The 17,311-nt window shown below is 40.9% G+C and overlaps 1 protein-coding gene across 3 annotated transcripts in view; it reads left to right on the top strand.

Annotated features, from left to right (window-relative positions):
- The window catches only part of LOC115143414 (contactin-4-like), a 232,890-nt gene that overhangs the window by 122,187 nt on the left and 93,392 nt on the right, over positions 1–17,311 (top strand). For all 3 annotated transcript variants that reach the window (XM_029683822.2, XM_029683823.2, XM_065001948.1), the window contains exon 6: positions 16,792–16,995. In XM_029683822.2, coding sequence (XP_029539682.1) covers positions 16,792–16,995 — 204 coding nt within the window. The remainder of the gene's footprint in view (positions 1–16,791; positions 16,996–17,311) is intronic.

Here is a 17,311-nt window from a genome sequence, read left to right on the forward strand (position 1 = left end):
GACCCCCTTCAGCCCCAAGCAGTGCCCTGGACACCATATGTGAATCGATCGCCCCCTGTCTATCTTCAGAGTTCGTACTGTTAGGTGACCTAAACTGGGACATGCTTAACACCCCGGCTATCCTACAATCTAAGCTAGATGCCCCCAATCTCACACAAATTATCAATGAACATGGATTTAGGGTTTAAGTACAACCCTAAATCCGTAATCATGGGCACCCTCTTAGATATCATCCTGACCAACTTGCACTCTAAATACACCTCTGCTGTCTTCAATCAGGATCTCAGTGATCACTGCCTCATTGCCCTTGTGCGTAATGGGTCAAACGACCACCCCTCATTACTGTCAAATACTCCCTAAAACACTTCAGTGAGCAGGCCTTTCTAATCGACCTGTCCCTGGTATCCTGGAAGGATAATGACCTCATCCTATAAGTAGAGGATACCTGGTTGCTCTTCAAAAGTGCTTTCCTTTCCATCTTAAATAAGCATACCCCATTCATAAAATGAGAACAGATATAGCCCTTGGTTCAGCCCAGACTTGACTGCCCTTGACCAGCACAAAAACATCCTGTGGCGTTCTGCATTAGCATCGAATAGCCCCCACGGTATGCAACTTTTCAGGGAAGTCCGGAACCAATATACTCAGTCAGTTAGGAAAGCTAAAGCTAGCTTTTTCAAACAGAAATTTGGTTCCTGTAGCACTAATTCCCAGCTTCCCACTACACTGTGGCTAGGAAACACTGTCACCACCGATAAATCTACTATAATTGATCATTTCAATAAGCATTTTTCTACGCCTGACCATGCTTTCCACCTGGCTGCCCCAACATCTCAACACCCCCTGCAGCAACTTGCCCAATACCCCCTCCCCCACTTCTCCTTTACCCAAATCCAGACAGCTGATGTTCTGAAAGAGCTGCAAAATCTGGATCCCTACAAATCATCTCTGCTAGACAACCTGGACCCTCTCTTTATAAAAGTATCCTCCGAAATTATTGCAACCCCTATTATTATGAATTTTTAACATCTCTTTTGTATCATCTGAGATCCCCAAAGATTGGAAAGCTGCCACGGTCATCCCCATCTTCAAAAGGGGAGACACTCTAGACCCAAACTGTTATAGACCTGTAGCCATCCTGCCCTGCCTTTCTAAAATATTTCAAAAGCCAAGTTAACAAACAGATCACCGACCATTTCGAATCCCACGTACCTTCTCCACTATGCAATCTGGTTTCCGAGCTGGTCATGGGTGCAGCTCAGCCATGCTCAAGGTCCTAAATGATATCATACCCGCCATCGATAAAAGACAGTACTGTGCAGCCGTCTTCATCTACCTTGCAAAGGCTTTCGACTCTGTCAATCACCACATTCTTATTGGCAGACTCAACAGCCTTGGTTTCTCAAATGACTGTCTCGTCTGGTTCACCTACTTCTTCACAGAGTTCAGTGTGTCAAATCGGAGGGCCTGTTGTCCGGATTTCTGGCAGTCTCTATGAGGGTGCCACAGGGCTCAATTCTCGGGCCAACTCTTTTCTCTCTATATATCAATGATGTTGCTCTTGCTGCTGGTCATTCTCTGGTCCACCAGAGACGACAGACGACACCATTCTGTATACATCTGGCCCTTCTTTGGACATTGTGCTAACAAACCTCCAAACCAGCTTCAATGCCAAACAACATTCCTTCTGTGGCCTCCAACTGCTTTTAAATGCTAGTAAAACAAAGTGCATGCTCTTCAACCGATTGCTGGCCGTACCCTCCCGCCCGACTAGCATCGTTACTCTGGATGGTTCTGACCTAGAATATGTGGACAACTACAAATACCTAGGTGTCTGGTTAGACTGTAAACTCTCCTTCCAGACTCACATTAAGCATCTTCAATCCAAAATTAAATCTAGAATCGGCTTCCTATTTCGCTGCAAAGCCTCCTTTGCTCATGCTACCAAACATACACTCGTAATAGTAACTATCCTACCAATCTTGACTTCGGTGATGTCATTTACAAAATAGCCTCCAACACTCTACTCAGCAAACTGGATGTAGTCTATGACAGTGCCATCCATTTTGTCACCAAAGCCCCATATACTACCTACCACTGCGACCTGTATGCTATCTTTGACTGGCCCTCACTACATATCCATCTCCCAACCCACTGGCTCCAGGTCATCTACAAGTCTTTGCTAGGTCAAGCCCTGCCTTATCTCAGCTCACTGGTCACCATAACAACACCCACCCGTAGCACGCGCTCCAGCAGGTATATTGCACTGGTCATCACCAAAGCCAACACTTCCTTTGGCTGCCTTTCCTTCCAGTTTTCTGCTGCTAATGACTGGAACGAATTGCAAAAATCACTGAAGCTGGAGACTTATTTCTCCCTCTCTAACTTTCAGCATCAGCTGTCAGAGCAGCTTACCGATCACTGTACCTGTACACAGCCAATCTGTATATAGCACACCCAACTTCCTCATCCCCATATTATTACTTGCCCTCTTGCTCTTTTGCACCCCAGTATCTCTACTTGCACATCATCTATCACTCCAGTAATAATGCTAATTTGTAATTATTTCACATCTATGGCTTATTTTTTGCCTACCTCCCTACTCTTCTACATTTGCACACACTGTACATAGATTTTTCTATTTTTCTTTTCTATTGTGTTATTGACTGTACATTTATTTACGTATAACTCTGTGTTTTTGTTGTCTACCCTCCTGTAACTTGGCCAGGTCACAGTTGTAAATGATAACTTGTTCTCAACTGGCCTACCTGGTTAAATAAAGGTTAAATAAAATAACAAATAAAACAAATTATAGAGCCCATCACGATTCCTGTGCTTTTAATTTTATTGGAGTGCACTGCTTTCACTCATTGCTTTTCTGTGTGGTGCATAGTGTTCTATTAAATGTTGTGGTGTACAGTAGCAGCCTAGAAAGTAGGTGAGGCAGGAACACATTCGATTCCTTGTGTCTCCAATCTATTACTTTATGTGCCTTCAGATTTGGCCAGTATGTTTGCAGTTCAGTATTGGAAAAGCTTTGATTAAGTGAAAGCTCTCGATATGATTAATAACTCTTTAAGCTATAAGGCCCGAGGGGGCGTGGTATATGGCCAATATACCACGGCTAAGGGATGTTCTTAAGGACGAAGCAACGCGGCATGAACACAGCCCTTAGCAAAGGTAGCAGCTAATGGGGATCCCTAATAAATACAAATACAAATATTGGCTATATATCACAAACCCCCGAAGTGCCTTATTGCTATTATAAGCTGGTTACCAATGTAATTAGAGCAGTAAAAATAATCTGTGGTATATGGCCTGATATACCACAGCTTTCAGCCATTCAGCATTCAGGGCTCAAACCACCCACTTTATAAACAATTATAAATCACAGGGTTTTTGTATGTTTTTGCAATAAAATTCCTTAGGTCTGAATCTTTTAAGATTTTGTAATAATATTCTCTGATCTAAATCTTTTTTGCTTTTGCTATAATATTTCTCATATCTAAATCTGTCATCACTATGCTTCTGATCTATTTAACATCTAAATTATATTTGCTCATCATACACTCAGGCCTGTCTAGCCCAGGACATAATGAGATGGGCAGCCAATGGCCAAACATATCTTATCAACCTACATCTTCGAGTCATTTGCTTATAAGTGATCCTGTAATTTAAAATATATATGTGATATTTTTGCAGTATCAGTATGCTTTTATGTCAAAGACACTGAGCTTCAATAACACAGACTAATACTTTGCTGATGTGGTTTTAAATCAGAAGCATCCAATTTCATTTGTGGATCTTGTGGTATGGATTGAAGTGGTCATTTAAATTAACATTATCATTACCAATTTTGCGACATTATAGAATAACAATGATATTTTGACATTGGCTGTTCTTTTTTGCCGAAGGTCAATGTCTGCATCCAGAGCCCACCTGCTCCTGCTAGTCAGCAGAAGAGAGACAGGCAGCGAGACGGGTGGGTGCAGATCAGGAACGACACAGCCTGCCAAGCCAGATTCAAGCACAGGCAGAGCTGGACACAGGCTGAGTTTGGAGCTGCCTGTCTCTACTGATGCAGTTCCTGTTTTGACAGGCCAATGTTCTAGTATTGGGAACATGCTGGGGATGTGTTGTAATCATATAAGAAAACACAGTGATTTGGAGCAGACACATTATATTATTAGCATTGTTGAAATGGTCTTTTAATGATGATGTACACTCTGTTTGCTGAATGTGCTGCTAGTGTTTCCAGAAATGGGCAGTGGAGAGTCAAATGATCGTCACCCGGGCTCCCACAGTCAGAGAAGCCAGAGTGGCTGAAAGGCTGTCACTTCCGCTCTCTCTCAAAACACACTAGATTAATGGGCTGCCTGTGTGACCTAGCCTTGGTCTTTGTATTACTCAACTACTGTGTTTAGTCCTGGACCGGATGCAGCTGACCTCCATTTTCTAATGGAGAGAGACCTTTTAGCGGCACTCAAGACTGAAATCACTTGTGCGCATCCACTAAGAAAAGGGATGCTGCATTGTGTATCCCCTGGTTCATTTTGTCCTAAGACCCCAGGCTTTGAGAACACAGAGCATGTGCACTCTGTCTACTCATGTACATGAACAGAATGTAGGGAGGAGGATCATTTTTGTAGCCTGAAACAAACTTGGGAGCACTGCACTTTAACACAATTGGAGTGGCAGTACTTTCAGGGGGTGTTTTTCATGTGGGCTGTGGGATGGAGTTCTTTGTTTTCAGCAGTGCGGATAGGCAGTCTATTGGAGGAGACCCTAGTTCTATGAATCAGTGGACATTGACTGTTGGATAACCCCTCCATGGGTTATCCAACAGCTCTACACGTATCGCATCCTCCTTGCATCGGTGGATATATTAAACTTTGAACACGGCTATTAGTAACCTCTTTGTTTAAAGTTTGTTCATCGTTCACGCCAGGATGCTCTTGCCTGTTTTTGTAGCACGTTAATTAAAAATGCATATTGTTGTCACAGTAAACGTTACATGTATGATTAATATTAATTTAAAGCATTGACACTGATAATGCATGATGAAGATACAAACACAACTCCCCCCTCCTCAGAATTAACACGGCAGTATTAACATTGATAGAGCTCATAACTCAGAATCTCAGTATCTGATTAACTGATATGTCCTTATAATACACCTTAGCAGCTCTATTGTAATGATAGATGGGTTGTTTTGTCTGTTGATGCAGGCCTACACTGCACATGTTGTTCACCCGTGTCTTAATTATTCCCTATGTTTAGATGAATATATATTGTTTTTATAGCACGCTGACTCCACAGGGGGATCCCAGGGGGCTCTAACACTGGGTTCAGTGTAGAATGTGCAGAGCCCTGCCGTCTTGCAGTGTGTAGATATTACTCTGAACAAAGCCGAGAGGTTGGTTGGCTTTTAATTGTTGGCTCAGAACACTGACAATAATACACACATAAAGGATTGCATGTGTAAGCAATACACAAATAAAGCAATGTGTGTGTAAGCATATCCAATCATTTGTCATTAAGCACTATTTATATTCTGTAATCTGGATGCCCATTGAAGGGAATAATTACACCATTGCACTAGCACTTTGATGATGAATCAACATATTATATATATTTTTTTCATTGTGATTTTTGTGTTTTGGGAAGAATTTAGAGATGCCCTATTATGCCATGTGATTGGATGTGCTAGTACAGTGCCTTCAGAAAGTATTCATACCCCTTGATTTCTTTCACATTTTGTTGTTACAGCCTGAATTTAAAATGGATTCAATTTAGATTTTTTTTTGTCACTGACCTTACACACCATACCCCATAATGTCAAAGTGGAATAATGTTTGATTTTAATTGTTGCTAATTAATTACATATTAAAAGCTAAAATGTCTTGAGCCGATAAGTATTCAACCCTTTTGTTATGGCAAGACTAAATAAGTTCAGGAGTAACAATTCATTTAATAAATGGCATGGACTCACTCTGTCTACTATAATTGTGTTTAACATACTTTTTTAATGACTACGTCATTTCTGTACCCTACACATACAATTATCTGTTGAGCAATGAATTTCAAACACAGATTCAACCACAAAGACCAGGGAGGATTTCCAATGCCTCGCAAAGAAGGGCACCCATTGGTAAAATAAAAAGCAGACATTGAATATTCCAGTCAGCATGGTGAAGTTATTAATTACACTTTGGATGGTGTATAATACACCCAGTCACTACAAAGATACAGCCATCCTTCCAAACTCAGTTGCCGGAGAGGAGGGAAACCGCTCAGGGATTTCACCATGAGGCCAATGGTGACTTTAAACAGTTACAGAGTTCAATTCCTGTGGCAGGAGAAAACCGAGGATGGATCAACAATGTTGTAGTAACTCCACAATACTAACCCAATTGACAGAGTGAAAAGAAGGAAGCCTGAATAAACATATTCCAAATATTCCTGTTTGCAACAAGGCACTAAAGTAATACTGAATAAAATGTGGCAAAGCAATTCACTTTTTGTCCCAAATACAATGTGTTATGTTTGGGGCAAATTAGCACATTACTGAGTACAACTCTCCATTATTTCAAGCATACTGGTGGCTGCATCATGGTTATACTTGTAATCGTTAAGGACTGGAGCTAAGTACAGGCAAAATCCTACAGAAAACCCTGGTTCAGTCGGCTTTCCACCAGACACTGTAGTTACTTACCAAGAAGACAGGGAATATTCCTGAGTGTCCGAGTTACAGTTTTGACTTAAATCTGCTTGAAAATGTATGGCAAGGCCTGAAATTGGTTGTCTAGCAATTGTCAACAAACAATTTGACAGAGCTTGAAGAATTTTGAAAAGAATAATGGGCAAATGTTTCACAATCCAGGTGTGGAAACCTCATTAGAGACTTACCCAGAAATAATCACAGCTGTAATCACTGTCAAAGGTGCTTCTACAAAGGGTGTGAATTCTTATGTGAATGAGATACAGTGGGGCAAAAAAAGTATTTAGTCAGCCACCAATTGTGCAAGTTCTCCCACTTAAAAAGATGAGAGAGGCCTGTAATTTTCATCATAGGTACACTTCAACTATGAGAGACAAAATGATTTTTAAAAATCCAGAAAATCACATTTGTAGGATTTTTTATGAATTTATTTGCAAATTATGGTGGAAAATAAGTATTTGGTCACCTACAAACAAGGAAGATTTTGCCATGTAATTTTCATCATAGGTACACTTCAACTATGACAGACAAAATGAGAAAAAAAAATCCAGAAAATCACATTGTAGGATTTTTAATTAATTAATTTGCAAATTATGGTGGAAAATAAGTATTGTTATATACCCTTTGTTGGCAATGAAAGAGGTTAAATGTTTTCTGTAAGTCTTCACAAGGTTTTCACACACTGTTGCTGGTATTTTGGCCCATTCCTCCATGCAGATCTCCTCTAGAGCAGTGATGTTTTGGGGCTGTTGCTGGGCAACACGGACTTTCAACTCCCTCCAAAGATGTTCTATGGGGTTGAGATCTGGAAACTGGCTAGGCCACTCCAGGACCTTGAAATGCTTCTTACGAAGCTACTCCTTCGTTGCCCGGGCGGTGTGTTTGGGATCATTGTCATGCTGAAAGACCCAGCCACGTTTCATCTTCAATGCCCTTGCTGATGGAAGGAGGTTTTCACTCAAAATCTCACGATACATGGCCCCATTCATTCTTTCCTTTACACGGATCAGTCGTCCTGGTCCCTTTGCAGAAAAACAGCCCCAAAGCATGATGTTTCCACCCCCATGCTTCACAGTAGGTATGGTGTTCTTTGGATGCAACTCAGCATTCTTTGTCCTCCAAACACGGCGAGTTGAGTTTTTACCAAAAAGTTATATTTTGATTTCATCTGACCATATGACATTCTCCCAATCTTCTTCTGGATCATCCAAATGCTCTCTGGCAAACTTCAGACGGGCCTGGACATGTACTGGCTGAAGCAGGGGGACACGTCTGGCACTGCAGGATTTGAGTCCCTGGCGGCGTAGTGTGTTACTGATGGTAGGCTTTGTTACTTTGGTCCCAGCTCTCTGCATGTCATTCACTAGGTCTCCCGGTGTTGTTCTGGGATTTTGGCTCACCGTTCTTGTGTTAATTTTGACCCCACGGGGTGAGATCTTGCATGGAGCCCCAGATAGAGGGAAATTATTAGTGGGCTTGTATGTCTTCCATTTCCTAATAATTGCTCCCACAGTTGATTTCTTCAAACCAAGCTGCTTACCTATTGCAGATTCAGTCTTCCCAGCCTGGTGCAGGTCTACAATTTTGTTTCTGGTGTCCTTTGACAGCTCTTTGGTCTTGGCCATAGTAGAGTTTGGAGTGTGACTGTTTGAGGTTGTGGACAGGTGTCTTTTATACTGATAACAAGTTCAAACAGGTGCCATTAATACAGGTAATGAGTGGTGGACAGAGGAGCCTCTTAAAGAAGAAGTTACAGGTCTGTGAGAGCTTACTTATTTTCCACCATAATTTGCAAATAAATTCATTAAAAATCCTACAAAATGTGATTTTCTGGATTTTTTAAAATAATTTTGTCTGTCATAGTTGAAGTGTACCAATGAGGAAAATTACAGGCCTCTCTTATCTTTTTAAGTGGGAGAACTTGCGCAATTGGTGGCTGACTTAATACTTTTTTGCCCCTCTGTATTTTATTTTCAATAAATGAGCAAACATTTCTACAAAATCTTGCTTTCAGTCATACAGTATGTTATTTTCCCTGAGTGTGACAATAATTAATTGTATGCTGTGCTCTGTATTGGAGACTTACGACACAGCTGTGTTGTCTCAAAGTATGGCAGATTTTATTCTGGAGAATTGCTTAGTGTCTCTGCCTTCTTACATAATTTTTACATTTTCACAGATTATTTACGATATACTTGTTGGTCTCTGTTTTTGCAGATCTCTTCATTTCATTGTGACTTCTCCGAAGTATTGTGCAAGCCCAGCAGTCTAGATACACACAGCGCCATAATTTGTCAGCATCTCTCAAGCCTCTCGGGGGACTCCTCAAAGTGGAAACTGCTCTCTTCTCAAATGTATCATCTCTTAGAATATGCCCACACGCTACAGAGTGCTTTATCTATAGGTAACTGTCTAAATAAAGGAAACACTTGAGTAAATTAGGGATCGAAAGTATATTGAAAGGTGCTTCCACACAGTTGTTGTTGCTGAGTTAATTAAACAATTAACATCCCATCATGCTTAGGGTCATGTATAAAAATACTAAGTCGCACATTATTTTAGCATGTGTGTTTGGTGTTACTATCCTTGTGGGGACCAGAAGTCTGTCCTTGTGGGGACCAGAAGTCTATCCCTTGTGGGGACCTAAAGTCCTCATGAGGATAGTAAAACATGGACAAGTCTGACAAGTAGCAACATTTCGCCAGTCCCCACAAGGAAAAAGGCAATTTTATGCTCACAAATCAGGGTTAGGGTTAGAGTTAGGGTTTTGGTTAAGGTTTAGGGTTAAGGAGTTAGGGAAAATAGGATTTTTAATGGAAATCCATTATCTATCAAATTTTATTGGTCACATACACGTGTCTAGAAGATGTTATTGTGGGTGTAGGGAAAAATGCTTGTGCTTCTAGCTCTGACAGTGCAGTAATATCTAACAAGTAATATCGAACAATTTCACAACACACTGTATACCCAATACAAACAAATCTAAGGAAAGGAATGGAATTAAGAAAATATACATTTATGGACGAGCAATGTCAGACAGGCGTAGACTAAGATAGAGTAGAATATAATAGAATACATTATATACATATGAGAAGAGTATTGCAAAATATGTAAACATTATTAAATTGACAAGTGTTCCATTTATTAAAGTGGCCAGTGATTTCAAGTTTATGTATATAGGCAGCAGCCTTTAATGTGCTATTTAACCTGTTGAGTGTAGGGGGCAGTATTTTTATGTTTGGATGAAAAACGTACCCGAATGAAACTGCCTATTTCTCAGGCCCAGGATCTAGAATATGCATATAATTGTCAGATTAGGATAGAAAACACTAAAGTTTCCAAAACTGTCAAAATATTGTCTGTAAGTATAACAGAACTCATATTGCAGGCGAAAACCTGAGGAAAATCCACCCGGAAGTGCAGTTTTTCCTGAAAGCTCTCTGTTCCATTGCCTGCCTTCGCTCCATTTAAAGGGATATCAACCAGATTCCTTTTCCTATGGCTTCCCATGGTGTGAACAGTCTTTAGCCATAGTTGCAGGCTTTTATTTTGAAAAATGAGCGAGAAAGGTCACATCGCGTCATTGGATGGCTGTGTGCCAGCAGCGTTTTACATGTGCAACAGCTTGGAGCAGACATTTTCTCTCTCTCTCCTATTAAAGAAGCTACAGTCCCGGTTGAAATATTATCCATTATATATTTTAAAAACAACCTGAGGATTGATTATAAAAACGTTTGACATGTTTCTACGAACTTTACGGATACTATTTGGAATTTTTGTCTGCCGGGTCGTGACCACTCGAGCCTGTGGATTTCTGAACATAAACGCTCCAACCAAATGGAGGTATTTTGGATATAGAAATAAACTTTATGGAACAAAATGAACATTTATTGTGTAACTGGGAGTCTCGTGAGTGCAAACATACGAAGATCATCGAAGGTAAGCGATTCATTTTATTGCTTTTCTGACTTTCGTGACCAATCTACTTGGCTGCTAGCTGTTTGTAATGTTTTGTCTGCTGAGAGAGATGTCCTTACATAACAGACTGATGGCCTTGAGATAGAAGCTGTTTTTCAGTCTCTTGGTTCCAGCTTTGATGCATCTGTACTGACCTCGCCTTCTGGATGGTAGCGGGGTGAACAAGAAGTGGCTAGTGTGGTTGTCCTTGATGATTGTTTTGGCCTTCCTGTGACATCAGGTGCTGTAGGTGTCCTGGAGGGCAGGTAGTTTGCCCCCGGAGATGCATTGGGCAGACCAAACCACCCTCTGGAAAGCCCTGCAGTTGCGGGTAGTGCATCTGTAAAATTGTGCATCTATAAAAGTTTGTGAGCCTTTTAGGTGCCAAGTCAAATTTCTTCAGCCTCCTGAGGTTGAAGAGGTGCTGTTGTGCCTTCTTCACCACACTGTCTGTGTGGGTGGGCCATTTCAGATTGTCAGTGATGTGTACGCCGAGGAACTTGAAGCTCTCCACCTTCTCCACTGAGGTCGTGTCGATGTGGATAGGGGGTGTTCCCTCTGCTGTTTCCTGAAGTCCACAATCATCTCCTTTGTTTTGTTTACATTGAGTAAGAGGTTTATTTTCCTGGCACCACACTCCCAGAGCCCTCACCTGCTCCCTGTAGGCTGTCTTGTCATTGTTGTTAATCAAGCCTACTAATGTTGTGTCGTCTGCAAACTTGATGATTGAGTTGGAGGCGTGATTTGACAATGGAAATCCACACCCATGCAGTCATGGGTGAACAGGGAGTACAGGAGGGGGCTGAGCACGCACCCTTGTGGGGGCACAGTGCTGAAGATCAGCGAACTGGTGGTTGAATATGTCTGTAAACACACCAGTCAGCTGGTCTGCACATGCTCTGAGGACGTGGTTAGATATGCCGTCTGTGCCGGCAGCCTTTCGAGGGTTAAAATTATTAAATGTCTTGCTCACATTGGCCACAGAGAAGGAGATCCCACAGTCCTTGTTAGAGGGCCGCGTCGGTGGCACTGTGTTATCCTCAAAGCGGGCAAATAAGATGTTTAGCTTGTTCCGGAAACAAGATGTCAGTGTCCGCGACGTTGCTGGTTTTCCTTTTGTAGTCCATGATTTTCTGTAGACCCTGTCACATACGTCTGGTGTCTTAGCCGTTGAATTGCGACTCCACTTTGTCTCTATACCGACGTTTTGCTTGTTTGATTGCCTTGCAGAGGGAATAACTACACTGTTTGTATTATTCCATACACAAAGTCACCTTGCCACGGTTAAATGCGGTGGTTCGCGCTCTCAGTTTTGCGCAAATGCGGCCATCTATCCATGGTTTCTGGTTGGGGTAGGTTCAACAACATAAGTACAACATCTCCTATACATTTCCTGATAAACTCAGTCACCAAATCAGTATGTTCATCAATGTTATTATCCGAGGCTACCCGGAACATATCCCAGTCCCCGTGATCAAAACAATCTTGAAGCGTAGATTCCTATTGGTCTGACCAGCGTTGAATAGTTGTAGGCACCCCGAAAGTTGGAGTAGCAGTGGTCGAGTGTTTTAGCAGCGCGAGTACTACAGTCCATGTGTTGATAAAATTCAGTAGCCTTTCTCCCAAATTTGCTTAGTTAAAATCCCCAGCTATTATAAATGTGGCCTCAGCATATGTGGTTTCCATTTAGCATAAAGTCCAGTGAAGTTCTTAGTGGTATCAGCTTGAGGGGGGATATACACGGCTGTGACTATAACCGAAGGGAATTCTCTTGGTAGATGATACGGTCGACATTTGATTGTGAGGTGTTCTAGGTCAGATGAACAAAACGACTTGAGTCATTAAGCATGAAACATACACCCCTACCCTTCTTCTTCCCGGAGAGCAGGGTTGGCTATGTTACTTTCTGAATGTAATCCATTACAGTTACAAGTTACCTGCCTGAAATTGTAATCAGTAATGTACCTTTTGGATTACCCAAACTCAGTAACGTAATCTGATTACATTCCGTTACTTTTAGATTACCTTCCCTTTAAGAGGCATTAGAAGAAGATGAAAATGTATGTTACCAATTGAACGGCATCTGTTGCAGGATAAATCAATGTTAAAGTTTACATAGCTGACCATATATGGATTTTAAATGTTACTTTATGGGTTGGTTATGTAGGCTTATTCTAATCCATCGCTTTCTACTACATATAATAATACGATTAAATGATGTATTTATATTAAAAAAACAAAGTCTATCAGAATTCCAGTCATTCCAAAAAATGTTATACCCCTTGATCTTCAAGAATAGGACTTGGAAATATGGAAGTATAGATTAGCCAATTTGTTTTACCTGAGCATGACCCCAGAACTAAGGACTTATTGGCCAGCCCTACTCTGTTGTTTATGATTTTGTTGTCATGGAGGACTGATTGGGCTCATTGATTCGAGTTTAAAAATAAATGCTGCGCTCATGGAATGGCATGCTTTACCAAGAGTGTGCAAAGCTGTCTACTATAACATATATTTTGATATATTTAACACTTACTACATTATTCCTTATGTGTTATTTCATAGTTTTGATGTCTTCACAATTATTCTACAAAATAAAGAAAAACCCTTGGATGAGTAGGTGTTCCCAAACTTTTGATTGGTACTGTATATATAATTTATAAATCCAAAAATGGATGTAGCACCTACAGATTGCCCCTTTAAATCCATCAAAAGTGTGCAAGTTGGAGCATGTGTCCATTAGTAAACATCTAGAATTCAAACATTATTGGGTTCAAATACACATTTAGATTTGTGAACAGCCATCCACAACAACCACAATCTGTAAGGCGCAAATAGCTAAATGAGAAAGCAGCAGTAGGATTCACATCAATGTGCTATGTAGATATCAATAATAAGTGATATCCGTATCACCGCAGACTACATCACTACTGTCATCCTTAACTCCAAGCGTTTATTCAAGTAGGATAATCTTTGGATTACAGCAGCAGTCGCACCATTGGAAGACATAGCTTGGACAGTAACCTACAAAAGCCTATTCCTGCTCTTTTCCCGCGATCTATCAAATACATTTGGTGTGTCATCATAGTGGTCTCTGACTTGTGGTTAGACTTGCTCAGGTGGAACAAACTTAAACTTGCGCCTTTTTTCGATGCTGATTTGAATGTCATTGAGAAAACAGAAAAGTGTCCAAAAAAAATTGCAAACATGCTTTCTGAATTAAAAATGAATCCTTAAAGTAATCATCTAGTTTTTCGAAAGTATCGGTAATCTGATTACAATATTTTTGCTGGTAACGTAACGGATTATAGTTACCATCTCCCGTCCGGAGAGATATTTATCCCTGTCTGCGCGATGATCTGAGAACCCAACTGGCAGGACGGACTCAGACAGTATTTCCTGAGAGAGCCATGTTTCCATGAAACAGAGTATGTTACAATTCCTAATGTCTCTCTAGAAGGAAATCCTCGCCCTGAGCTCGTCAACTTTATTACCCAGAGATTGAACATAAGCGAGTAATATACTTGGAAGCGGTGGATGGTGTGTGCGCCTCCGAAGTCGGAATAGAAGACCACTCCGGGTACCTCTCCTCCGCCGGCTGTGTTTTTGGTCGGCCTCTGGATTCAGTTCAATTGCTCTGCAGGGTGAGAAAAAAAGGATCCGATTCTGGAAAGTTGTATTCCTGGTCGTAATGCTGGTAATGCTGGTAGTGCTGGTGAGTAACATAACTGAATATATTTCAGTCATGTTTCCTAGCCTTGTTCAACACTGCATTATCATTATATTTTCTTGCCATTATTTATTATCCCATACTGTAGTCACCATTAAACTTATGAGTAGTAAACACGTGTGTGAGCAGGTGCAAGCACAACCCATGAGCACTGGAGAGGAAACGAGCCAAAACAATATGCCTTGTCCTGCCTTGGAGAGCAGAATGTTCCATGTCTCTGTTGTCCTTTCCCCTCCTCTCCGCTTGCTGTGCCATCACCTTCTGTGTTCTAATACCCTCAGGACTCTGCCAAAATACACTTCTGAAGAGGCTGATTGGCCTGCTCTGATTCATGCTGTAGCCTATACCTGCTCCTAACAGTGAGTGAGCTGCATCATGCATCAAAGCCTGCTGTGATAAATGACCAGGCAGATAGAAAGGGTATAGGAGGAATCCTTCAAGACTGTTTTGTTTAATTACCAAGCAGCTAACAAGTGAATGGGTTTGATTAGGCTCAGCGGGAAAAGGTACGTGCCTGTCAATTAGAAGGCCTGGAAAACTCAGGCCGTCCTCCACTGATTAGAATGTCAGAACATTCAGAAATAATCATTTGTCCCTGAAAGCTTCAAACGAGAGCTCGGCAACAGAAAAAAACAACATGACCCTGAAAGCAGTGTTCTTGATAAGTACCCCAGCTGATCAAACTGTCACGAATCACAATGCGTTTTACACTGGCTCTGTCTATCATTTGTTCTTTGCAGTAGATCGAAACCTAGAAGTATGGTTTAGCTGTAGGGTACTGCTTGTGTAATCAATCAATCAATCAATCAAATGTATTTATGAAGCCCTTTTTACATCCGCAGATGTCACAAAGAATACAGGAACCCAGCCTAAAACCCCAAACAGCAAGGAAAGCAGACAGCAAGCAATGCAGATGGGATCACCACTGATTTTCTATACCTTTTAAATTACATGATGATGGTGATGATGATGACGCTAACGACAACGACGATGATGATGATGGTGGTGATAATGATGATTATGCTGGTGGTGCTTATGAAACGTTCAAAGTCCTGGTGGGATCAGTGAGCTTGGATTAACACAAAGCACTACAAAACATGCAGAATGGGAAAGGTTTTTCAAGAATGTACAGTATTTCAGTTGCCTCAGTCACGCATACAAATGATTTTTTTTTTTTTAAATGTACTCCTCTGTGAATCCTTTTGGCCTAAGGAGCCAAAGTCTCTGGGCACATAAAGTTACTGAATCACCAGACAAATAGCCAAACAAAGTGTTTATTTCAAAGGTTACTCTTCAAAATGTGTGTTTTGTTCTTTTTGAAAGACTCAAACCACAAAAGATGTGACATTAAAAAGATGCTGACATTTACAGTAAGAAAATGACTGGAGAGACCCACCTGACAGTTACCAGCCAACATGATGCTCGTTATCCTGTGAATCATAGCAGATATGAGATCCTGCCTTGTCCTGTGATCCTACAAATGTACTGTATACTATATGTTGTATTGTTAATTTTGTGGAGGCGAATGTAATGCACACCTGTTTAGTCGAGGTGCTGGCTAGCAGAGTAGAACATTTGAAAAATAAAAGTAGAGCCACCCACTCTAGGAGCTCAGATGCAATAATTTAATAACCGAATAAGAAATGTTTCGACAGACAAGCTGTCTTCATCAGGGTATGATTGTTGTATTGTTATTTTTACCATCATGGTGAGAGTTATTATAACATTTACTTACAGTACAATTAACCCAGTATTTTGTGACGATCTGAGCTCAAGCCCATCGTCCCTTAGAAAGTAGGCCTATCCCTTACGCATTCCACAAATTAATTTGTTTTCTCGCACTTTTGCATCAATAAAACCATTATTTTTGGTCATGTTACTCTGCTGTCCAACTGTGTGCTACAAAAACCAAACCCGAACTTGGTCGGTCATTCTTAACAACTTAGAATGTTTAAAGTTTGTTTTCTCTGTGAAATAAAACCTTCAGCCAATCTCAAGGCCTTGTATTATCTACAAAATGTCCTCTGATTTTGTCAAAATGCAATATATTTTTTTTACCAAAGAAACCTTGCCACACAAACAATATTCATTTTGAAATGTGTCCAGATAATTAGAGCACCTCCTAACTCATCACACTCAGACCATCATTAATTTTCACCCTAGCATGTAGCTCTGTGATGATTCTGCAACCCCTTTGGAGGGTGAAGAATCAAACAACCCTACACACCTGCTACTCCACCAAATCAATTCCAACCAGACAAAACTGGTATTCTCCCTATTCTCCCGTGTTATTATTCTAATAAGGAGAGTCAGCGTGACCCTGAAACCCTGGTGTAATTTTAGTTGTATTTGATCTCACACATTTCTTCTCCTTTCTCCACAGATCTGACATTCTCCTGGATTTTTAATGAGTATCCCTCGTTTGTGAAGCAGGACACACGACGCTTTATCTCCCAGGAGACGGGCAATCTATACATCGCTAAAGTGGAGCCTTCTGATGTGGGCAACTACACCTGTGTGGTGACCAATACTGTCACCAAAACCAGAGTCCAGGGCCCGCCCACGCCTTTGGTGCTCCGCAGTGATGGTGAGATCCAGTTCTACGACAACCACTTACACCCTATCAAAACAGTATATTTCATATGTTCATTTTCTGGCTGTTGTGCTGTGTAATGTGTGCAATACTATCACATTAGAATAGTGTAATTTGTTCACAATCAGTAGGTGAAATGTCAGTAATATTAACTACACTACTATACCATTAATAAATCATACATACAGTATATGAATAATTGTATCTCTGCATAGTGTTAAACATTAGTTAGAGAAAGCCAACAATTAGATCACTCAGACAAAATACATTTTCATTGGAGAGCCTTTGACAAAGCTTTCTTGCATGGCCT

This window comes from Oncorhynchus nerka, linkage group LG15 (assembly GCF_034236695.1).
Source record: "Oncorhynchus nerka isolate Pitt River linkage group LG15, Oner_Uvic_2.0, whole genome shotgun sequence".
Lineage (NCBI taxonomy): Eukaryota > Metazoa > Chordata > Actinopteri > Salmoniformes > Salmonidae > Oncorhynchus > Oncorhynchus nerka.